The 25,068-nt window shown below is 45.5% G+C and overlaps 1 protein-coding gene across 4 annotated transcripts; it reads right to left on the bottom strand.

Moving 5' to 3' along the window:
* Positions 1–25,068, bottom strand: LOC141103893 (tetraspanin-1-like). 4 transcript variants are annotated; one of them, XM_073593957.1, is made up of 8 exons: positions 25,001–25,068; positions 10,858–10,922; positions 6,474–6,692; positions 4,252–4,326; positions 3,928–4,026; positions 3,690–3,839; positions 2,310–2,393; positions 1–489 (listed from the first exon to the last, which is right to left on the bottom strand). In XM_073593957.1, the coding sequence occupies exons 2-8, from the start codon at positions 10,912–10,914 to the stop codon at positions 421–423; spliced, it is 753 nt and encodes a 250-aa protein (XP_073450058.1). In that variant the 5' UTR covers positions 10,915–10,922; positions 25,001–25,068; the 3' UTR covers positions 1–420. The 4 variants fall into 4 exon arrangements, with proteins under 4 accessions (XP_073450058.1, XP_073450056.1, XP_073450055.1 ...); XM_073593955.1 differs by lacking the exon at positions 25,001–25,068 and adding an exon at positions 22,876–22,998; XM_073593954.1 differs by lacking the exon at positions 25,001–25,068 and adding an exon at positions 20,245–20,398.

Genomic DNA, 25,068 nt, shown 5'->3' with positions numbered 1-25,068 from the left:
TTTAGAGCAAAGGCCAGCTTTATTAATGTGTACGTCCTTCATATTATTATATCCACTTTACAAGAATAAATGATATTAAATACATCCAAAATAATGAAAAACTGATTTCTTCGCATTCTGTTTTTTTTGGCACCAAAACTGAAAGGAGGAGAGAAAACGTGACAACGCAATCGTACGCAGCGCTCGGCGGCGGCTCTGCAGACAGGTCATAGGTCACCCAGCGTATAATAAACAGGTTCCCATCCATCGATTTGCAGCATTCATGTTAGTATAGAATGTGGTCTGATTACAAAAGTCTAATAAGAGGCTCCATTATAAAGAGCGGTAAGAGGGCGGCACCGCGCCCAGCGTAGTCATTTCGCATTGACGCCGATCCTCGTCTTTGAATGTCGTTTACATAATATGTGGACTGGATTGCCCTCAGCTGTCCATGGAGTCGTTGTTGTCTATTTTGCAGTACAGATACATGGACACCACCATGGCTGCCAGCTAAAAGGGAAATAAAACACATTAGACTCGTACCGTGACCTGGACTCCACCCAACTCTGCCTGAGCGCCCACCCCCCCATTCATCCATTCATTGCAATATCTGACCTGTGATGGATTATTTTCTTGTTTTATTCTACTTTGGATGGAGCATCATAGAGTGGCAACCAATGTACAGTTAGTCATGGTGTATTTCTATTAGTGGGATTTCCTGCCCCAAAGACACAACAGGAAGTGGAAAGATATCTATATCAATTATAACTATAATAAGAGGTGATCCCTTGTTAGTGTGTTGTCAACAGAATAGGTGTTCCCCTCATGAAGATTTTACTTCCTGTTCTGGAGACCTAACAGGAAGTGAGAGGAAATCCCCTCTTGGGATATTGTCACCAGATCAGGTGTCCCCCTCTGGACGATTTTACTTCCTGTTCTAGAGATATAACAGGAAGTGAGAGGAAATCCCCTCTTGGGATGTGGTCAGGAGACCAGGTGTTCCCTTTGGGAAACTTTTACTTCCTCTTCTGGAGATATAACAGGAAGTGGGAGGAAATTCCCTCTTGGGCTGTTGTCACCAGATCAGGTGTTCCCTTCTGGACGATTTTACTTCCTGTTCTAGAGATATAACAGGAAGTGAGAGGAAATCCCCTCTTGGGATGTGGTCACCAGAATAGGTGTTCCCTTTGGGAAACTTTTTCTTCCTTTTCTGGAGATATAACAGGAAGTGGGAGGAATTCTATTTTACCTATAATGAGAGGAAAACCCCTCTTGGACTGTTGTCACCAGAACAGGTGTTCCCTTTGGGAAGATTTTACTTCCTGTTCTGGAAACAAAACAGGAAGTGAGAGGAAATCCCATCTTGGGCTGTTGTCACCAGAACAGGTGTTCCCTTTGAGAAGATTTTACTTCCTGTTCTGGAGACCTAACAGGAAGTGAGAGGAAATCCCCTCTTGGGCTGTTGTCACAAGAAAAGGTGTTCCCTTTGGGAAACTTTTACTTCCTCTTCTGGAGCTATAACAGGAAGCGGGAGGAAATCTATATCACCTATAATGAGAGGAAATCCCCTCTTGGACTGATGTCACCAGAACAGAAGTTCCCTTTGAGAAGATTTTAGTTCCTGTCCTGGAAACAAAACAGGAAGTGAGAAGAAATCCTCTCTTGGGCTGTTGTCACCAGATCAAGTGTTCCCTTCGGGAAAATTTTACTTCTTGTTCTAGAGATATAACAGAAAGTGAGTGGAAATCCCCTCTAGGGCTGTTGTCACAAGAAAAGGTGTTACCTTTGGGAAACTTTTACTTTCTCTTCTGGAGATATAACAGGAAGTGGGAGGAAATCTTTATCACCTTTAATGAGAGGAAATCCCCTCTTGGACTGTTGTCATCAGAACAGGTGTTCCTTTTGGAAGAATGTTACTTCCTGTTCTGGAGACATAACAGGAAGTGGGAAGAAATTAATATCAGCTATACTGAGAGGAGATCCCCTCTTGGGCTGTTGTCACCAGACAAGGTGTTCCTGCTCCTGAGAAGATTTTACTTCCTGTTCTGGAGACCTAACAGAAAGTGAGAGGAAATCCCCTCCTGGGTAGATGTTACTAGATCAGTTGTCCTCTTTAGAATATTTCCCCTCTGTTCCTGTGACATCCTGTGGATATGGCCTAATTTTCTGGCCTGCTGATGGTGATCAACAAGATACAGAGACGGTAAATCTCCCCGGCGAGTCAGACAAAAAAAAAAAGAAAGTTGACGGGAGCTCTAACCCTTCCTCTTTTAAAAGGTGGGGAAATCGTAGGACTCCGGCCAAGGCTGAATACATGTGTGACCACTTACCTCCAGGGCAGTGATTCCAGCTGCAATACCTCCCACAACGGCTGCGTTTCTCTTAAACAAGTGCAGAATCTGCTCGTAACAGCCCTGAAGAGAGAAGATGGAATGTTAGCCATGAACATGGAGGCACAGACCAGCATTAGTGATGGGTTTGGTTTGAGCAGGGTTTGGCAAGCTTCAAAGAAGTTTGGAAGCCAAACCTGCATGTCCTTAACATGAGGGGTGCCTTGTTGATGAGGACAAGGGCCTCATCCCCACAACCCTGGCCAGTGTCTGTGGGGTTCCGCAGGCGAGTGGCTTATCAGAATCAGAAAGCCCCTTTTAATAATAAAAGATACCAACCCCCCCCCCCCATGTGAATGAGCAAGGGCTTTTTTTTCAGCAGAAACGTGGGGGAATGCAGTTCCAGCACCTCCAGCACTGAATATATATATAATGGCAAGGGATGCTGGGGTGTGCTGCAGGGTCTATTGATGTTGGCTGCTGGGGGGTGTTGCAGGGTGGGGGGGCCTATTGTTGCTGGGACGGTGTTTTATGTTGCTGGGGGGTCAACTGTTGATGGGAGGAGTCTACTGATGCTGGCTGCTGAGAGATCTATGTTTGTAGGCAGGGGTCTATTGTTACTGGAGGGGGTTATATTGTTGCTGGGGGGATCTAAGGGTGCGATACTGGATGGTGGATAGGGGGTGGAACCACCCTCCCACAGTGCACAGAGGTAGGTCGGGACATAGACAAGGGTTGACTCGGAAGGGCGGAGTACCTTCACCTATTCTCTGAGAAAAAAAGCCCTGGTAAGGGGTACTTGGGGATAATCCTTCACAAAAAAAGATCACATCTATAAATAAAGAAACTCAAACGTTCACTAAATTCTTTATTAAAAAAAAAAAAAATCCCTAAAATTGTCCCTCCATTGTAAATCCGTCGTCAATCACGATGCCCGCTTCCTGCTAACTTGCTGGAAAAAAAAACCCCAATGACCTGCTGCACACAAGTGATCCTAACGCTACGCAAAGCCCTAAGCTGTCATCAGCTATATAAAGGAAGGGGCAGGAATAGTGGTGGCATCATTACCCGAATATGGCCATGTGGCCATATTTAGGCAATGATGTAACCTGTTCCATTTTCCACCCATTTGGTTACATGGCTGGGGATTCCATGGTGATGTTAGTGGTTGCTAAGGATGCAGCGGGGGCAAGCACCCATCACTTGCTTAGCAGCCATGGACAACTAGAAGCTGTCATGTTGGTCTACGCCGAATGCCCTAAATGTACATTCAGACCGAACACTAAGCTCATCCCTAATCAGCGTCTACCAGAACCTGAAGTATCAGTTTTAAATGGGGTGATCCTTTAATGGAGACCAGAAAATGGTGGCGGATTTTACCTTGACATTAGCCCTGGCAGCATCAGACACTGTACAGACGGCGGTGTTGGTGATGGTGGAATTGCAGCATTGTTGCGGGTAAAAGCCTTTAGTCTTCACATAGTCGGAATTGGTGAAGTCCGTGTAGTTGTCGAGGGCGCAGCACTTCAACTGGAAAGGAAAATGGATAATGAGCTGATGTGACCATTACAGAGACAGGCAACATGCATCACACAGGGGGGTCACCCGTGCCTCCTACCTTCGTCATTGTGGCATTCCAGGTCTTGGTAACCTCTTGGTTACTCCCGTAGTCCTTTTGCAGAACTGGAATCAGGAGGAGCTTCAGGAAACTTTGCGCCTGGAGAAAAAGAGGATTGATCTGTTAGTGGTCAGTCAATCAAGAGGCCAATCCCCCCCTGATTGTCCCATCCCTAAATTCTGACAATTTCCTCCAGTTCTCAAAAACAACAATTTTATTTTTTTTAAACAAGAAAATGTGAGATGAGAAACTAGTCAGATAAACGCGTTTACTAAATATAGACGATCCCCAGTTCCTGGCGGGAGGCGTCTAGGAAGTCCTTACCACAGAGGAAAAGACCAGAGCCACCACAGCCCCTGCAATCTCTGCGATGAAGATGATCAGTATGATGGAAAAGAACTGCAAGAGATTAAAGTCCGTCAGACTCAGATGATGAACAACACAAGCCATTATGTGAGACACAACATGCGCCATCTCTGTGCCAAGCGCGGTGAAGATTGTTAACACCCCAATCCTATAAAGATATGTGTTCTATAGATTTCTTGTAGAAAGAAATATAGATTGAAATCCACCATAAAAACCTCCCTACCTGTCTGCCTCATAGAATATTCCCAGCTCAGACATCTGCCCACATGGCCGGCTTTCAGGTAACTTCATGCCCATGCCCAGGAGACTTCGTGCCCATGTAGCGACCCTCCCATTCCTCTAGTTTACATTTAGTATTGCTGGGCTGTCTGCAGCCTAGACTGATTTCTATAGTCTGCCATCTCGTACTAAGCTTGGCCTGTCCATTGATTCCCCCTGCTGCCAGTAGGTGTCACTGTTACTGGAATATTCATATCCTTCTCTGGTCAACCACTAGGGGTTCTGTTGGCAGTGGTGCATGCTGGGAAAGGTTATAAATATATGGGGGGGGGGACTCTGAACTAGCTCTCTTACCTTTGGGGCTCTGCCCTGGGAAGATGTGTGTCCTCTGCCTCTTGCCTCCCAGGCTTGCTGCCTGGAGAAGCAAGGAGGAAGGCCTGGGTCCTTAAGACTGAAGCCTATCCTGACCCGTTTGGAAAATGACTCCAGTAGGATGGGATGGGGCAGAAGGATGTCTGGCAGTTAGGAGCATCCTGCAGATGCAACTTTGTTGTCATGAGAGTCCTAGAGGACTGGACACAAGCTGCTACTAGTAGACCCTGCAGGAAGCCTGAACTGCTCACCACACATCAAGTATTGCTGGTCTTGGCAAAAAGGCTCACACTTAAATGCTGCCAATCTCGGCTTAAAGGCACACTAAACTTGGGAGAGGTCTTCAGTCTGAGAGAGGCTGAAGTTGTCTATTTGCCTGCAAGAGGGGCTGGAGTCATTTCTGCATTTGACCTAGTCATGGAAAGAATTCTTTTTGGACCTACTGAGAATCCTGTACACCAGGGGTAGGCAACCTCGGCCCTCCAGCTGTTTTCAAACTGCAAGTCCCGTGAGACATTGCAAGACCCTAACAATCACAGGCCTGACTCCTAGAGGCAAGGGCATGATGGAATTTATAGTTTCACCACAGCTGGAGGGCCAAGGTTGCCTACCCCTGCTGTACATCATAATCTTCGCTCCCTTGGAGTTATCCTTATAAACTTTATATTAAACAAAAGACCAATGGAGTGGAGATTCTTTACTCAGTTGCTGCTGGTGCTGGATGTTTGGTAAGTGCCATGGGGCAATTGTGGAACTGTCCTAGGGCCTTTAACAGGCCCTTGGTTGACCGATCTGTGCCCAGACTGGCTTCCAGCACACATACCATATCAGACAGAGCACTCATATCCATTCAGTGGTACATAAAACCCCAGCACTTCCCTAGAGGAAACCCATGATCTTCATCACCTTTTGGCAGTCCATAAATTGTCTGATCACCCTAATCTGACGGCAGAGTGTGACTCAAGCGACATGGAGGTCAGAAAGGACATCAGAATTCTTTATCACACATCGAGGATTTCTACCATTCTGTAAAATGTTTTCTCACCCGCTTCGCTACAGTCTGTTGGGCCGGTCACATAAATAACCCCAGCTGGTCTGAGTGCTGGGCAGATATCTCACTTCCAGGAATCTGACAATCTATGACTACATGGCCAATGTCCAGATACACTCCTTACTGTGCAACCTTTATAAATCTGTCCCTTTATTATAGATATGTACTTGTTACTGCACCAGAATATCCCCTCCAATGTGTACCTGAATTGCAAGAACGTTAAAAACTCCTAATGTAACCTCCCACAAGGAAACTACTCCACCTACTACAACTACCTTTCCCATTAACTACTTCCCTATCACAACCAGCCTTCTCACCAATCATTCACCAATCATTCCATCCATCACAACCTACATCCATCCCCACCTACTACAACCACCTTGGTCATTAACCATTTCCCCCACCACAACCACCCTGCCCACTATATCTAGCAACCACACCACAGACCACTACCTTGCCTCTCACAACCACTCTGTCCACCACAACAACACTACCTATCAACCACCTCCCACACCACAACCATCCTGCCCTATCTCACCAAAATCAGCAGGCACTTGCTCTCTTTCTGGGCTCCGCAGCAGCCGAGGAATCCCAGGATGACCAGCAGAGCTCCAATGGCGATCAGGAAATAAGGAACATTGACAAACTGGGAGGCAATACTATCCGTTCCAGATCCCAGTGTTCCAAATAACTTCAAGAAAGAGCCGCTGTCCACGCTGACCCAAATCCCCACTCCGACAAGAGTTCCTCCACCCAGCTGAAAAAAAGAAGTCAAAAGAAAGAGCAGTCAGTCTGTGGAGCCTTTGGTGCAGAGTGGAAGGCCAAAAGGAGGAAATGCCGGCTTGGGCACAGCAGAAATTATACGGAAACTCACATTTACATCACGCATCCCTCGAAAACTACTTTTGTTCTGACATCTCGACTTCCAGGAAACTTCGAGGACAAGTGTAACAAAGTGTAGCGCTAAAGATTTAAATATACGTAGAAAATAAAGTAAAAATGAATATGAAAATCTCTAATATTTATAAATGTCCATCATGTATAATAGTGAATCATAGTCCATCATTGTATGAAGCCATCATGGTCACCATGTGCGTAAAAAAGGTAAATAGTGAAAACGCCACCACCGAAGTAAATGGAGCCCTACCGGAAAGTTTGAACCCAAGACAGCATACGCTGTATGGGTCAAACCAGCTTGTATTGCCCACCAGCAATGAGAAGAAAGCTGTAGTAATCAGCCAAGAATATAGTCCTGGGAGCCTTCACGAAAGTTTCATATATATATAAATGGAAGATTGTGAAGATACCACCACCAGAGTGAATGGGGGCTTACCGGAAGAATAGAACCCAAAGCAGCGTAGGCTCTATGGCTCAAACCAGCTTGTATTGCCCACCGGCAATAGAGGGGAAACCTTGGTAGCCAACAGTCTACCTATATCTACTCTATAGTGAAGAGCAGCCCGGACAGATCGTATAGATACTTCCGTGAAGGCTCCTAGGACCTCATTTCCTGTTGGCTACCAAGGCTTCCCCTCTATTGCCAATGGTTTGACCCATAGAGCGTACGCCTCCATTCACTCTGGTGGTGGTATCTTCACAATCTTCCATTTATATATATATGACACTTTCGTGAAGGCTCCCAGGACTATATTCTTAGCTGATTACTACAGCTTTCTTCTCATTGCTGGTGGGCAATACAAGCTGGTTTGACCCATACAGCGTATGCTGTCTTGGGTTCAAACTTTCCGGTAGGCCTCCATTTACTTTGGTGGTGGCATTTTCACTATTTACCTTTTTTACGCACATGGTGACCATGATGGCTTCATACAATGATGGACTATGATTCACTATTATACATGATGGACATTTATAAATATTAGAGATTTTCATATTCATTTTACTTTATTTTCTACGTATATTTAAATCTTTAGCGCTACACTTTGTTGCACTTGTCGTTTATAGCAAAATTTCTATTTGCCGTGTTAGCTGCTTACATAATTGAGTAAGCGCAAAGTTATTTTGTCTTTTTGCAAACTTCGAGGACAGCAGATGGGAGAGAGGCTCCTCCATCTTGTGTGCTGTCCTGGAAGATTCCTGGACAAAAATATGATATCTCATAGGTGCCATTAGCACAGCCAGGAGGGCGCCTTGAGGATGCCACCCTGAAATGGTCACACCATACTTTGCACTGCTCTTTCTTGTAACAGAATTCAGTAAACCGCCCTAAAGCCTCAAATGTTCTCAGTTATCAGAAAATGGCCGCACCCAGAACACCATCTATAGATATAAATAGAAGAGTCATCTCACGAGGGCACCAAGGACGGCATAACCCGGGACAGATGAGCTTCACTTCCTCCACATACAATGAAAGGCCAAGACATTGTACACTGATCTGTTCTATGGAAATCTACCAATTACAGGAACAAGCTAACAATAGAAAATGCATCTCTTCTGAAATAGAACCAAACCAGTCCAACAACTCTCACTGCACAATAGCTGGAGGGTTCATGATTGTGGGTGGAGCGGCCCTGAGAGCCTCTAAAACCAGAATATGGAAATGATTTGTCTTCAGATGTGAATGTATCCTGCAGTGTACACCGTCCTACATCTGCCAACATGTCTCATATATTGCTGCTCTCAGACTAATCCCTTTCCTCCTCTATGGCTCTCACTGAGACTTTAGTTCCGCTTTAATAATCCTGAGCAACGCAGGAGGTAAAAGACAGAGCTCACAGCCCATTGACTGACACTTCATGTGATGAATATCTGTCTGCTTGTGTCACAGAGCTCCATCCAGCTATAGAGGAACCCAAATAAAGTGTATGGGACTTCCACATACAGGAGACTGAGGGGGCCACACATAGCAGAGAATATTGTACCTCCATGTAGAGGGGACTGAGGGGCCACGCATGGGAGACTAATTATCCTCCATGTAGAGAGGACTAAGGGGGCCACACATGGGAGAATATTACATCTCCATGTAGAGGGGACTGAGGGGCCACACATGGGAGAATATTTATCCTCCATGTAGAGGGGACTAAGGGGGCCACACATGGGAGAATATTACATCTCCATGTAGAGGGGACTGAGGGGCCACACATGGGAGAATATTGTACCTCCATGTAAAGGGGACTGAGGGGCCACACATGGGAGAGAATATTTATCCTCCATGTAGAGGGGACTGAGGGCCACACATGGGAGAGAATATTGTACCTCCATGTAGAGTTGTCTGAGGACCACACATGGGAGAATATTGTACCTCCATGTAGAGGGGACTGAGGACCACACATCAGAGAGAATATTGTACCTCCATGTAGAGGGGACTGAGGGGGCCACACATGGGAGAATATTGTATTTCCGTGTAGAGGGGACTGAGGGGGCCACACATGGGAGAATATTGTACCTCCATGTAGAGGGGACTGAGGACCACACATGGGAGAATATTGTATCTCCATGTAGAGGGGACTGAGGGCCACACATTGGAGAGAATATTGTACCTCCATGTAGAGGGGACTGAGGGCCACACATGGGAGAATATTGTGCCTCCATGTAGAGGGGACTGAGGGCCACACATGGGAGAATATTGTGCCTCCATGTAGAGGGGACTGGGGGGCCACACATGGGAGAATATTGTACCTCCATGTAGAGGGGACTGAGGGCCACACATGGGAGAGAATATTTTACCTCCACGTAGAGTTGTCTGAGGACCACACATGGGAGAATATTGTACCTCCATGTAGAGGGGACTGAGGGCCACACATGGGAGAGAATATTGTACCTCGATGTAGAGGGAACTGAGGGCCACACATGGGAGAATATTGGACCTCCATGTAGAGGGGACTGAGGGGTCACATCAGAAAGAAAATTGTACCTCCATATAGAGGGGACTGAGGGCCACACATGGGAGAGAATATTGTACCTCCATGTAGAGGGGACTGAGGGCCACACATGGGAGAATATTATATCTCCATGTAGAGGGGATTGAGGGGGCCACACATGGGAGAATATTATATCTCCATGTAGAGGGGACTGAGGGGCCACACATAGGAGGATATTGTACCTCCATGTAAAGGGGACTGAGGGGGCCACACATGGGAGAGAATATTGTACCTCCATGTAGAGGGGACTGAGGGCCACACATGAGAGAATATTTTACCTCCATGTAGAGGGAACTGAGGACCACACATGAGAGAATGTTTTACGTCCATGTAGAGGGAACTGAGGACCACACATGGCACAGAATATTGTACCTCCATGTAGAGGGGACTGAGGGCTACACATGGGAGAGAATATTGTACCATCACATGGAATAGACCAAGGGGCACTTATGTCACAGTGTATGTACCTAAACAATGAGTGGACTAAGTGCCACTCTTGGCAGAGTGTATTGCTCCTCTATGTAAAGGATGAGAGGACCAAACATGGTAGACTTTATTGCGCATCCACAAAGAAGGGACCAAGGGGCACCTATACATTTGAGTATTGTACCTCCCCATATAGCTAACCTTTGGGGGACATGTCAGGTTCCATTGTTGAAGGTCACCCAGTTTCTGGATTTGGATCTCATACCATACAGCATTCTGTACCTGTAATAGGTTTTTCTGATTTCCACCTGAGGACCCGATGTGTACTGTATACAGACCAATTCTAACCTACAGCTGGCATTGACCAATCAGAACCTGGCAGTATGCACTACAATTTTTGATCACTGTGATAGAGCTGATGGTCTAACAGAGACGCTGGTCACCCAACCTCCAAAACCTCCTGGAGGATCTCACAAACTAAAAAAAGCCAATGGCTACAAGAAGAGGCAGGAGGCCGGTGTGTTTTCCTGGGACGGCGTCTTCCAACTTACAATCAACCCCCCATATAGAGGGACCGACAGACCCGACTAGACACAGACATGCAGATTGTATACTCACAAAGATGGCCAGATTGAACAAGATCATCAGAACCTTGATAAAGGTGAAGAAGCTCATGGTTGTGTCTGGAAGGAGAAGAAGGACAGAGATGGTTACAAGTCATCTCCTACGACGTCTTTGCTCTCAATTCACAAGGATGAGGACCTTCATCTTCAGCCGTGTGAATGCAATTTTCCAAATCTCATCTGACTGAAAATAACTGTCACTTCATAAAAAATCAGAATCCTTCTCCTGGTGTGATAGTTGTGTGAATTATTATCTGCTTACAGCAAAGATAAAACTTTTACAGTAAAAAACTGCACTTTGCATAAAAGTATCCATCTATCATTACATACATTTCATAGAAGTGATTTGCCAAATATGAAAGTGCGTCGCATTAAGGCAATCCGGAGGCATCCTACCATCTCTTATCATACAAAACTGGCCAAAGAACCAAATGTCCTTATTTGATTGGCTCACTGATTTCCCTGCCAGTCAAGTGCAAAGTATTCCCTACAATTGGAGTTTCATTTTTGGAGAAATACCCTCTAAAGGCCTTTCCACCTTCTAAGGCAGGGGTCTCCAAACGTTCAAAAGCAAAGGGCTAGTTTATGGTCTTTCAGACATTAGCGGGGGCTGGACTGTGGCGCCATTGGGTGTAGAAAAGGTGTAGAAAATGTCCCGATGTCTGTGGGGAAAAAACAATGCCCCACCTTTAATGTCAGTGGAAGGAATTGTGCCCCATCATTGGTGTCATTGACCCCATTTTTGGTGTCATTGGGAGAAATTGAACCCCATTATTGGTGTCATTGGGATGGATTGTGCCCCATCATTGGTGTCATTGTCCCCATTGTTGGTGTCATTGGGAGAATTTGGACCCCATTATTGGTGTCAATGGGAGGGATTGTGCCCCATCATTGGTGTCATTGGCCCCATTGTTGGTGTCATTGGGAGAAATTGGACCCCCTTATTGGTGTCAATGGGAGGAATTGTGCCCCATCATTGGTGTAATTGGCCCCATTGTTGGCGTAATTGGGAGAAATTGGACCCCAATATTGGTGTCATTGGGAGGGATTGTGCCCCATCATTGGTGTCATTGGCCCCATTGTTGGCGTCATTGGGAGAAATTGGACCCCAATATTGGTGTCATTGGGAGGGATTGTGCCCCATCATTGGTGTCAGTGGGGGGGAATTATGCCTCATTGTTGGTATCAGTGGATGAAATGGTGCCCCAAGGGCCGGATACAAGCAAGCAAAGGGCCACAGTTTGGAGACCCCTGTTCTATGGGAATGTAGATACTGCAGCTTTTCTCATTACAACACTTAGATTGGTCAGGTGGTGGTGACGAAGGTTGACCCTCCCACAAGGTCATGCAGCAAGAAGAACACAGAAATGTCTAGACATGTGCAATTCGTTTAGTTCCCAATTTGTTTTTTAACAAATTTAGACAAATCCGAATTTTCAGGTTTCCAAATTTTTCCAAATACTCGGAAATTCGAAAATTCAAAAATAAGAATAAAATCCGAAAAAAAATTCAAAAGATCGAAAATCCAAAAATTCAAAAACCCGAAAATGTGAAAATCTGAAATAATAACTAACTAATAATAACTTAACTATTACTAACTATTAAATGATAGGGATTGGAATTTCCTTTCAAATTTGGCTGTTATGTGAACGTAACGAATACAAATTAATCCGAAGTTACGAATTATCCAAAATAACGAATGCCGCATCTAAACAAATGGAACAAATTAATAATAATAAATAACAATAATAATAAAAGCTTATCAAATAAATAAAAAAATAATAAAAGTCCTTTCCATTTTATAGATGCGACATTCGTTATTTCGGATAATTTGTAACTTCGGATTAATTTGTATTTGTTATGTTCACTAACAGCCAAATTTGAATGGAAATTCCAATACCTATAATCAAATGTCTACAAATAAAGTTTATTGAAATCCTTAAAAGTGTTATGTAAACCCTTCCATATCCCCAGTGAAGTGACCGGCCTCAGGTGATACACAGAGGTGAAGCAAATCCTCCTACATAAGTTGTACCTGCTTATCTGCAGTCTTCTCTTCTCCACAGCCATTCAAATCCTGAATCTATACAGCTTGTCTGGGAGTTCAGAAAACAGGGGGGCGGGGAGCTGAAGTAACACTCTGCAGAGCTCAGTGAGAGTTGATTGGTGGGAAGGGACCCCCACTTCATATAGCACACAGGAACAGAGCTGAGGCTGTCAATCACAAGCTGTGTGCTGAAGCTCCCTCCCCTGTCACCTTTTATCTCTTGGTGTCAGGAAAACTTTTCAGAAGTGACTCATGCTGATAGCAGAGGAAGAAGGCTGCAGACAGAAATGATACTCAGTGCTCTGGACTGAGACAAGTACACACTATAGAGGGATGTGCTTTGTTCATATTTTATGCCTGAGTTGTACAATCACTTTAAAGCCCAATTTTGAAATAGAAAAAAAAACCCTTGCAGTGCCCCCCCCCCCCCCCCCCAACTAGAGTTACGCCATTATTAACTCCAAGAGGCAGGAGAAGAGAATTACTTACCCTATTTTTCTGAACAATGTATATAAATCTTCCTTTCATGGGGGGGGGACCCCGGATATCAGACGCATTATTCAGTTTTGTTATTTGATAACAAAGTCGGTGAGGTCGGGTGTTAAACATCCTGATGTGTTCTGGATTTTCCAGGACATTTCTCCTCCAGGTACACACTGCGCCCCGGAGATAAGAGTCGCTTTTCTCCACCGTTTCTGACTTTCCTCGGGGTGGAGACCGCCGGACACACATCAGCCCCTGTTTAATGATTAACCTTTCAGCTGCAGACCACTCGCTCCTGACCAACATGATCAGTGTCGCCTACATATGCCGGAGGGTCGTTCAGAACCTCAGAATCAGCTTCCTGTAGGCGTTCTGCCTGTAAGGAATATTTTAGGAAGGTTTGGCTGCCCTATTCTAACAATCTAATTAAATCGACTCCTGTGGAACTTTCCACTACCCGCAAAGAAGCCTTCCCCGAGCTTTCACAATAAGGAATCCTTCCAACAGCTCCACAGTAGGGAGCTTTTCTTAACAGCTATGAAAGCATGGAACCCTTTTCATAGCTCTCACAGAGAGGAAACCTTCCCAAAGCTCTCACAGCAAGGAACCCCTCCCAAAGCTCTCACAGTCAGTAAACCTTCCCAAAGCTTTCACAGTAAGGAATCTTTCTCCCAGTTCTCCAAGTAATGAGCCCTCCCAACAGCTGTCAAAGTATGGAACCCTTCCCAAAGCTCTCACAAAGAGGAAATCTTCCCAAAGCTCTCACAAAGAGGAAATCTTCCCAAAGCTCTCACAAAGAGGAAATCTTCCCAAAGCTCTCACAGTAAGGAACCCTTCCCAAAGCTTTCACAGTAAGGAACCCTTCTCCCAGTTCTCAAAGTAAGGAGCCCTTCCAACAGCTGTCAAAGTATGCAACCCTTCCCAAAGCTCTCACAGAGAGGAAACCTTCCCAAAGCTCTCACTGTCAGGAACCCTTCCCAAAGCTTTCACAGTAAGGAACCCTTCTCCCAGTTCTCAAAGTAAGGAGCCCTTCCTACAGCTGTTAAAGTATGCAACCCTTCCAACAGCTCTCACAGAGAGGAACCCTTCCCAAAGCTCTCACAGTCAGGAACCCCCTCCCAAAGCTCTCACAGTAAGGAACTCTTCCCAAAGCTTTCACGGTAAGGAACCCTTCTCCCGGTTTCCAAGGTAAGGAACCCTATCAACAGCTGTTAAAATATGGAACCCTTCCCAAAGCTCTCACAAAGAGGACACCTTCCCAAAGCTTTCACAGTAAGTAACCCTTCCCAAAGCTTTCAGGGTAAGGAACCCTTCTCCCAGTTCTCAAAGTAAGGAGCCCTTCCAACAGCTGTCAAAGTATGCAATCCTTCCAAGAGCTCTCACAGAGAGGAAACTTTCCCAAAGCTTTCACAGTAAGGAACCCTTCCCAAAGCTTTCACAGTAAGGAACCCTTCCCCTGGTTTCCAAAGTAAGGAGCCCTATTAACAGTTGTCAAATTATGGATCCCTTCCCAAAGCTCTCACAAAGAGGAAACCTTCCCAAAGAAAGTATGCAACCTTTCCAACAACTCTCACAGAGAGGAAACCTTCCCAAAGCTTTCACAGTAAGGATCCCTTCTCCCAGTTCTCAGAGTAAGGAGCCCTTCCAACAGCTCTCACAGTAAGGAACCCTTCTCACAAATTTTACAGTAAGGAACCCTTCCAACAGCTCACAGTAAGAAGTCCACAACCCTTTCGACAACTCTCAAAGTAACTCCAAAAAATTGCCGCACAACAACAGTAATTGTTATGGACTGTCTCGCTACCCAGGGATTTGGACAGAATAAGTATAAAAGTATTCATTTATTAAAGAGAAACAAAAATTATTGATAATAAGAAACATTTTAATACGACAAGATACAGTAAGGTTTTTGCATACTGTTGCGAGTGATACAATCAAAAAACAGGTCCGAACCTGATCCTCTACATGTTTCACGACAGGGGTCGCTTCTTCAGGAGGAGTTGACAATAAACATCTATAGAAAGATACAGAATTATAGTTCTATAATCACAGAAACACACAAAAAAGAGAAAAAAACGTATATACATTCTACATGACTATAAATAATCACATAATTTTGGAGTGTTATAAACCAGGCATGGCTTACCAATGGGAACCCAAGAGGGTACCAGACGGCACAGTTTGAGGCATCCTGAATGGGCAATTCCCCCCCAACGACGAACACAGGACCCCTCCGCCCCCACTTCCCCCATTTCCCCTCCCAAACCAAGGGTCTCTGTCCACAGACTTTATAGACCCACTCATATACATAGATGTTAATATATATATATATATATATATATATATATATATATATATATATACACACACATATATTTTTTCTGATTTCAGTTATTGCACCTTTTAATGCTTCCCGTGTTCGCCGCAGGAGGATTACCCATTCAGGATGCCTCAAACTGTGCCGTCTGGTACTCTCTTGGGTTCCCATTGGTAAGCCATGCCTGACTATAACACTCCAAAATTATGTGATTATTTAGACTTATGTAGAATGTATATACATTTTTTCTCTTTTTTGTGTGTTTCTTTGATTATATAACCATAAGACTATCTTTCTATAGATGTTTATGGTCAACTCCTCCTGAAGAAGCGACCCCTGTCACGAAACTTGTAGAGAATCACGTTCGGACCTACATCATTTTTTCCCCATACAACTGTGTGGTTTACCTGTTTTTTGATTGCATCACTTGCAACAGTATCCAATAATCTTACTGTATCTTGTCATATTAAAATGTTTCTTTTTATCAATCATTTTTGTTTCTCTTTAATAAATGAATACTTTATACTTATTCTGTCCAATTCCCTGGGTACCGAGACAGTCCATAACAATTACTGTTGTCGTGCGGCAATTTTTTGGAGTAGTCCCTGACACATCCATCATTCACCAGTACAAGTCCAAGGATGATGGTACCCGTCCCTATTTTCTATCTTCTTGATTGAGGCAATTTCTCACAACTCTCAAAGTAAAGAATCCTTCCCACAGCCCTCAACATAAGAAACCTTTCACACAGCTGTTACAGTAATTAACCCCTTCCAAAGCTCTCAAAATACAGAACTGTTCCTACAGCTCTCACAATAAGAATCCCTTCCCAAAACTATCACAGTAAAGAACCCTTCCAACAGCTTTCAGAGTAAGAAAGCCTCCCTACAGCTCTCCCAGTAAGCAACCCTTCTCACAGCTGTTACAGTAAAGAATCCTTTCCACAGCTCTCAAAGCAGGATATTCTTCGCATAGCACTCAAAGTAAAGAATCCTTACAGACAGATAGTAATGAATACAGCTCTCACAGTATAGATCTTTACCCAAAGCTCCTACAGTAAGGAACCAAATCCACAACTCGCAAAGTAAGGAATCCTCCCAACATCTCTCACAGTATTGAACCCTGCTCATGGCTTTAACAGTATAGATCCCTTCCCAAAGCTCTCACAGAAAGGAACTCTCCCCACAACTATCACTGTAAGGAACCGTTCTCACAACAATCACAGTAAGGAACACTTCCCACAGCTCTTACAGTAAGGAACACTTCCCACAGCTCTCACAGTACAGAACACTTCCCACAGCTCTCACAGTAAGGAACACTTCCCACAGCTCTCACAGCAAGGAACACTTCCCACAGCTCCAAAAATAAGGAGCCTTTTCATCAGCTCTCTCAGTAAGAAGTTCTTCCAACAGCTCTCAACGTCTGAAACCTTTCCCACAGGAACCATTCTCACAGCTTCAACAGTAAAGAATCCTTCCTACAGCTCTTACAGTAAGGAACTCTTTGCACACCATTCACAGTAAGGAACCCTTCTCCGAGTTCTCAAAGCAACTTTTCCAACAGCTCTCACAGTAAGGAATCCTTCTCACAGTAAGGACTCTATTGTACGGCTCTCACAGTAAGGAACCTTTCCAACAACTCTCCCAGTAAAAAGTCCTTCCCACAACTCTCACAGTAAGGAACCCTTCCCACAGCTCTCACAGTAAGGAACCCTTCCCAAAGTTCTAACAGTAATCATCCTTTCCAACAGCTCTCACAATAAGGAACCCATCCCACAGCTCCCATAGTAAAGGATCCTTCCCACAGCTCTCAACATAAGAAACTTTTCACAAAGCTGTTACAGTAATTAACCCTTTCCAAAGCTCTCACGCTACAGAATTGTTCCCTCAGCTCTCACAATAAGGATCCCTTCCCAAAGCTATCACAGTAAGGAACCCTTCCAACAGCTTTTAGAGTAAGGAACCCTCCCTACAGCTCTCACAGTAAAGAATCCTTCCCACAGCTCTCAAAGCAAGATCCCCTTCACACACTGCTCACAGTAACAAACCCTTCCAGCAGCTCTCACAATAAGGAACCCATTCCACAGCCCTCACAGTAAGGATCCTTACCCAGAGCTCACACAGTAAGGGACCCTTCCCAAAGCTCTCACAGTAAGGAACCCTTTCCAAAGCTCACACAGTAAGCAACCTTTCCCAAAGCTCACACAGTAATGAACCCTTTCCAAAGCTCTCACTGTAAGGAACCCTTTCCAAAGCTCTCACAGTAAGGAGCCCTTTCCAAAGCTCTCACAGTAAGGAACCCTTTCCAAAGCTCACACAGTAAGGAACCCTTTCCAAAGCTCTCACAGTAAGGGACCATTCCCAAAGGTCTCACAGTAAGGAACCATTTCCAAAGCTCTCACAGTAAGGAACCCTTTCCAAAGCTCACACAGTAAGAAACCCTTCCCAAAGCTCTCACAGTAAGAAACCCTTCCCAAAGCTCTCACAGTAAGGAACCCTTCCCAAAGCTCACACAGTAAGAAACCCTTCCCAAAGCTCACACAGTAAGAAACCCTTCCCAAAGCTCACACAGTGAGAAACCCTTCCCAAAGCTCACACAGTAAAGAACCCTTTCCAAAGCTCACACAGTAAGGAACCCTTTCCAAAGCTCACACAGTAAGAAACCCTTCCCAAAGCTCACACAGTCAGAAACCCTTCCCAAAGCTCACACAGTAAGGAACCCTTTCCAAAGCTCACACAGTAAGGAACCCTTTCCAAAGCTCACACAGTAAGGAACCCTTTCCAAAGCTCACACAGTGAGAAACCCTTCCCAAAGCTCACACAGTAAGGAACCCTTTCCAAAGCTCACACAGTAAGGAACCCTTTCCAAAGCTCACACAGTAAGGAACCCTTTCCAAAGCTCACACAGTAAGAAACCCTTCCCAAAGCTCACACAGTAAGAAACCCTTCCCAAAGCTCACACAGTCAGAAACCCTTCCCAAAGCTCACACAGTAAGAAACCCTTTCCAAAGCTCTCACAGTAAGGAACCCTTTCCAATGCTCACACAGTAAGGAACCCTTTCCAAAGCTCACACAGTAAGGAACCCTTTCCAACGCTCACACAGTAAGGAACCCTTTCCAAAGCTCACACAGTGAGAAACCATTCCCAAAGCTCACACAGTAAGGAACCCTTCCCAAAGCTCACACAGTAAGAAACCCTTCCCAAAGCTCACACAGTAAGAAACCCTTCCCAAAGCTCACACAGTAAGGAACCCTTTCCAAAGCTCACACAGTAAGGAACCCTTTCCAAAGCTCACACAGTAAGGAACCCTTTCCAACGCTCACACAGTAAGGAACCCTTTCCAAAGCTCACACAGTAAGGAACCCTTTCCAAAGCTCACACAGTAAGGAACCCTTTCCAAAGCTCACACAGTAAGGAACCCTTTCCAAAGCTCACACAGTAAGGAACCCTTTCCAAAGCTCACACAGTAAGGAACCCTTCCCAAAACTCACACAGTAAGGAACCCTTTCCAAAGCTCACACAGTAAGGAACCCTTTCCAAAGCTCACACAGTAAGGAACCCTTTCCAACGCTCACACAGTAAGGAACCCTTTCCAAAGCTCACACAGTGAGAAACCATTCCCAAAGCTCTCACAGTAAGGAACCCTTCCCAAAGCTCACACAGGGTAGTTCTGGGGTGGGGGGAATTTCATATACACCGATCAGCCATAACATTATGACCCCCCCCCACCATGGACCCCACTAGACCTCTGAAGGTACTCTGTGGTATCTTACACTGAGCCGTCACTAGCAGATCCTTCAAGTCCTGTAAGTTGGGATTTGGGGCCTCCATGGATCGGACTTGTTTCTCCAGCACATCCCACAGATTGGATTGAGATCTGTAGAATTTTGAGGCCAAGTCAACACCTAAAACTTCTAATTGTGTTCCTCAAACCATTTTTGAATCCATCAGAGCCGGCCACCTTCTTCCATCGCTCCATGCTCCGGTTCTGATGCTCACGTCCCCGTTGTAGGTGCTGTTGTCTGTGGACACGGGTCAGCATGGACACCCTGACCGCTCTGCAGCTACACAGCCCCATACACAGCAACCTGCAATGACCATTAACTTCAGGGACAACATGTTCACTCGCTGCCTCATATCTCCCACCCATTTCCAGATGTCATTGTCACCAGATAATCAATGTTATCACTTCACCTGTCAGTGATCGGAATATTATGGCTGATCGGTGTATACAGAGGGGGAGGGGTATATACAGTATATATACAAGTATAGGTGGATAGATACATTGTATACAGTCAGTGGTCAGAATATTATGGCTGATCAGTGTGTGTGTAGGGAGTAGTAGATCCCGGGAAGTGCCTCCCAGCAGAGAAAGAATTGGTTGGATGGACTCCTCCTGGATCTGAGATGACACAATGATGACAAATCTCCTCCATCAGTAGAGAAAAGTCTCCAGATTATTCATGGCTCCCCCAACCCCCATAGAGGGGACAGAAATAGGGATCAGACACCACAGGATGTCCCCAATTACTGACCTGTTCTGAGGCTGAGCTGTGCAGAGAAAATCTGAGATATCCAGAGGTGCAGGTGTGACTATTCCAGGTACACTCACCTTATAACAGGTGAGACTGGAGAACCGACCATCCCCCAGAGGGCACCTACTCTTCTATTCATAGGGACCTTCTTATCTGTGACGTAGGGGGAGCATATCAGAACTGGGCATACAGTGATAGCAAGCAGAGCCAGGCCTTCCTGCTCCCTATTCACTGCTGGTCATCTCTCCGTATTTATTAACAATCATCGCTCCCTATTAACTGCCCCTCATCATTCCCTATTCACTGCCCCTCATCATTGCTTATTCATTGCTGGTCATCACTCCCTATTCACTACCAACCAGTCTCTCTATTCACCCCAGATCATCCCCACTGTAGACCTCAGATCATCCCCACTATAGACCTCAGATCATCCCCACTATAGACCTCAGATCAGCCCCATCTATAGACCTCAGATCATCTCCTCTACAGACCTCAGATCATCCCCACTATAGACCTCAGATCAGCCCCACTATAGACCTCAGATCAGCCCCTCTATAGACCTCAGATCATCCCCACTATAGACCTCAGATCAGCCCCTCTATAGACCTCAGATCAGCCCCTCTATAGACCTCATATCAGCCCCTCTATAGACCTCAGATCAGCCCCTCTATAGACCTCAGATCAGCCCATCTACAGACCTCAGATCATCTCCTCTACAGACCTCAGATCAGCCCCTCTATAGACCTCAGATCATCCCCACTATAGACCTCAGATCAGCCCCTCTATAGACCTCAGATCATCCCCACTATAGACCTCAGATCAGCCCCTCTATAGACCTCAGATCAGCCCCTCTATAGACCTCAGATCATCCCCACTATAGACCTCAGATAAGCCCCTCTATAGACCTCAGATCATCCCCACTATAGACCTCAGATCAGCCCATCTATAGACCTTAGATAAGCCCCTCTATAGACCTCAGATCATCCCCACTATAGACCTCAGATCATCCCCACTATAGACCTCAGATAAGCCCCACTATAGACCTCAGATCAGTCCATCTATAGACCTTAGATAAGCCCCTCTATAGACCTCAGATTATCCCCACTATAGACCTCAGATAAGCCCATCTACAGACCTTAGATAAGCCCCTCTATAGACCTCAGATCATCCCCACTATAGACCTCAGATCATATCCTCTACAGACCTCAGGTCATCTCCTCTACAGACCTCAGATCAGCCCCATCTAAAGACCTCATATCAGCCCCTCTATAGACCTCAGATCAGCCCCTCTATAGACCTCAGATCAGCTCCACTATAGACCTCAGATAAGCCCCTCTATAGACCTCAGATCATCCCCACTATAGACCTCAGATCATCCCCACTATAGACCTCAGATCAGCCCCTCTATAGACCTCAGATCAGCCCCTCTATAGACCTCAGATCATCTCCTCTACAGACCTCAGATCAGCCCCATCTATAGACCTCATATGAGCCCCTCTATAAACCTCAGATCAGCCCCTCTATAGACCTCAGATCAGCTCCACTATAGACCTCAGATCAGCCCCTCTATAGACCTCAGATCAGCTCCACTATAGACCTTAGATCATCCCCACTATAGACCTCAGATCATCCCCACTATAGATCTCAGATCATCCCCACTATAGACCTTAGATAAGCCCCTCTATAGACCTCAGATCATCCCCACTATAGACCTCAGATCAGCCCATCTACAGACCTCAGATCAGCTCCTCTACAGACCTCAGATCATCTCCTCTACAGACCTCAGATCAGCCCCATCTATAGACCTCATATCAGCCCCTCTATAGACCTCAGATCAGCCCCTCTACAGACCTCAGATCAGCCCCCTCTATATACCTCAGATCATCTCCTCTACAGACCTCAGATCATCTCCTCTACAGACTTCAGATCAGCCCCTCTATAGACCTCAGATCAACTCCTCTACAGACCTCAGATCAGCCCCATCTATAGACCTCAGATCAGCCCCTCTATAGACCTCAGATCAGCCCCATCTATAGACCTCAGATCAGCCCCTCTATAGACCTCAGATTAGTCCCTCTATAGACCTCAGATTAGCCTCTCTATAGACCTCAGATCAGCCCCTCTATAGACCTCAGACCAGCCCCTCTACAAACCTCAGAGAGCCCCTCTATAGACCTCAGAACAGTCTATCCATAGACCTCCGACTAGGCTCATTTATAGACCTCAGACCAGCTCCTTTATGGACTTCAGATCAGATAAGTTAATCTTTAGACCTGAGATCAGCCCATCTATAGATCTCAGATCAGTATCATTATTTACCCTATATCAGCCCCTCTATTGACTTTAGATCAGGCCCCTCTATAGACCTCAGATCACTCCCTATACTGACCCCAGATCAGCCCCCTCTATAGACCCCAGACTGGACCATCTTTAGACCTCAGATCAGCACCTCCATAGACCCCAGACTAGCCCCTCTATAGACCTCAGATCAGTCCATCCGCAGAGCTGGCATTACACAATGATGACAAATCTTGGCAGGAGAAAAGTCTCCAGATTATTCATGGCCCCCCAACCCCCATAGAGGGGACAGAAATAGGGATCAGACAAAACAGGATATCCCCAATTACTGACCTGTTCTGAGGCTGAGCTGTGCAGAGAAAATCTGAGATATCCAGAGGTGTGACTATTTCAGGTACACTCACCTTATAACAGGTGAGACTGGAGAACCGACCATCCCCCAGAGGGCACCTATTCTTCTATTCATAGGGACCTTCTTATCTGTGACGTAGGGGAGCATATCAAAACTGGGCATATAGTGATAGCAAGCAGAGCCAGGCCTTCCGTTTTCCTGCTCCCTATTCACTGCTGGTCATCTCTCCGTATTTATTAACAATCATCGCTCCCTATTACCTGCCCCTCATAATTTCCTATTCACTGCCTCTCATCACTCCTTATTCACTGCCCCTCATCACTCCTTATTCATTGCCCCTCATCACTCCCTATCCACTGCTTCTCATCATTCCCTATTCACTGCTTCTCATCACTCTTTATTCACTGCCAGTCATCTCTTCCTATTCACTGCCCCTCATCACTCCTTATTCATTGCTGGTCATCGCTCCCTATTCACTACCAACCAGTCTCTCTATTTACCCCAGATCATCCCCACTATAGACCTCAGATCAGCCCCTCTACAGACTTTAGATCAGCCCCTCTATAGACCTCAGATCATCCCCTCTATAGACCTCAGATCAGCCCCCTCTATAGACCTCATAATGGAGCAGGGATTGGTAGTGTGTGTACCAAAACTGGTCCGTCTCATCCAATATAGCATACGAGAGAAAAAAACCTAATGCTCAAGGCATGGTGTGACCCCTCTGGATTTTGAAAGTCGGACCAGATGTGAGTATAAAATGTATTTATTGATTGAAATCACACAGTAAAATTGCATTAGCAAAAAGTATACTAATCAAAGATATATGTACATTAGACAATATTAGCAGCAAAGAAATTGGATACAACCATTGGCATGAATCTCAGGTACCCTATGTGCATTATGGGCTAGAGAGAGTTCAGGCTACAAAATGACACCGTAGGCATACATATATCTTTGATTAGTATACTTTTTGATAATGCAATTTTGCTGTGTGATTTTAATCAATAAATACATTTTATACTCACATCTGGTCCGACTTTAAAAATCCAGAGGGTTCACACCGTGCCTTGAGCATTAGGTTTTTTCTCTTGTACTCTATAGACCTCAGATCAGCCCCTCTATAGACCTCAGATCATCTCCTCTACAGACCTCAGATCAACCCCATCTATAGACCTCAGATCATCCCCCTCTATAGACCTCAGATCATCCCCCTCTATAGACCTCAGATCATCTCCTCTACAGACCTCAGATCAGCCCCTCTACAGACCTCAGATTAACCCCATCTTTAGACCTCAGATCATCCCCACTGTAGACCTCAGATCAGCCCCCCTATAGACCTCAGATCAGCCCCTCTGCAGACCTCAGATCAGCCCCACTATTGACCTCAGATCAACCCCTCTATAGACCTCAGATCATCCCCATTATATACCTCAGATCAGCCCCCTCTATAGACCTCAGATCAGCCCCTCTATAGACCTCAGAATAGCTCCACTATAGACCTCAGATCAGCCCCTCTATAGGCCTCAGACCAGCTCCAATACAAACCTCAGAGTGCCCCTCTATAGAACTCAGAACAGTCCATCCATAGACCTCTGACTAGGCTCATTTATAGACCTCAGACCAGCTCCTTTATGGACTTCAGATCAGATAAGTTCATCTTTAGACCTGAGATCAGCCCATCTATAGATCTCAGACCAGTATCTTTATATACCCTAAATCAGCCCCTCTATTGACTTTAGATCAGCCTCCTCTATAGACCTCAGATCACTCCCTATACTGACCCCAGATCAACCCCCTCTATAGACCTCAGACTGGACCATCTATAGACCTCAGATCAGCACCTCCATAGACCCCAGACTAGCCCCTCTATAGACCTCAGATCAGTCCATCCGCAGAGCTGGCATTACACAATGATGACAAATCTTGGCAGGAGAAACGTCTCCAGATTATTCATGGCCCCCCCCCAACCCCCATAGAGGGGACAGAAATAGGGATCAGACAAAACAGGATATCCCAAATTACTGACCTGTTCTGAGGCTGAGCTGTGCAGAGAAAATCTGAGATATCCAGAGGTGCAGGTGTGACTATTCCAGGTACACTCACCTTATAACAGGCGAGACTGGAGAACCGACCATCCCCCAGAGGGCACCTATTCTTCTATTCATAGGGAC

Source organism: Aquarana catesbeiana, linkage group LG07, assembly GCF_042186555.1.
Source record: "Aquarana catesbeiana isolate 2022-GZ linkage group LG07, ASM4218655v1, whole genome shotgun sequence".
In the NCBI taxonomy this organism is placed as follows: Eukaryota; Metazoa; Chordata; class Amphibia; order Anura; family Ranidae; genus Aquarana; species Aquarana catesbeiana.
Note: the sequence above shows the minus strand (reverse complement) of the source record. Positions and strands in the feature narration are given on the sequence as shown.

Excerpts from the sequence above, each read along its gene's own strand:
- LOC141103893 (XM_073593957.1), bottom strand. The coding sequence starts at position 10,914 with ATGAGCTTCTTCACCTTTATCAAGGTTCTGATGATCTTGTTCAATCTG. Across the intron at positions 4,327-6,473 it reads GCAAGTGCCTGCTGATTTTG|TTCTTTTCCATCATACTGAT; the intron begins GTGAGATAGGGC and ends AATCTCTTGCAG. Across the intron at positions 3,840-3,927 it reads GGAATGCCACAATGACGAAG|TTGAAGTGCTGCGCCCTCGA; the intron begins GTAGGAGGCACG and ends TTTCCTTTCCAG.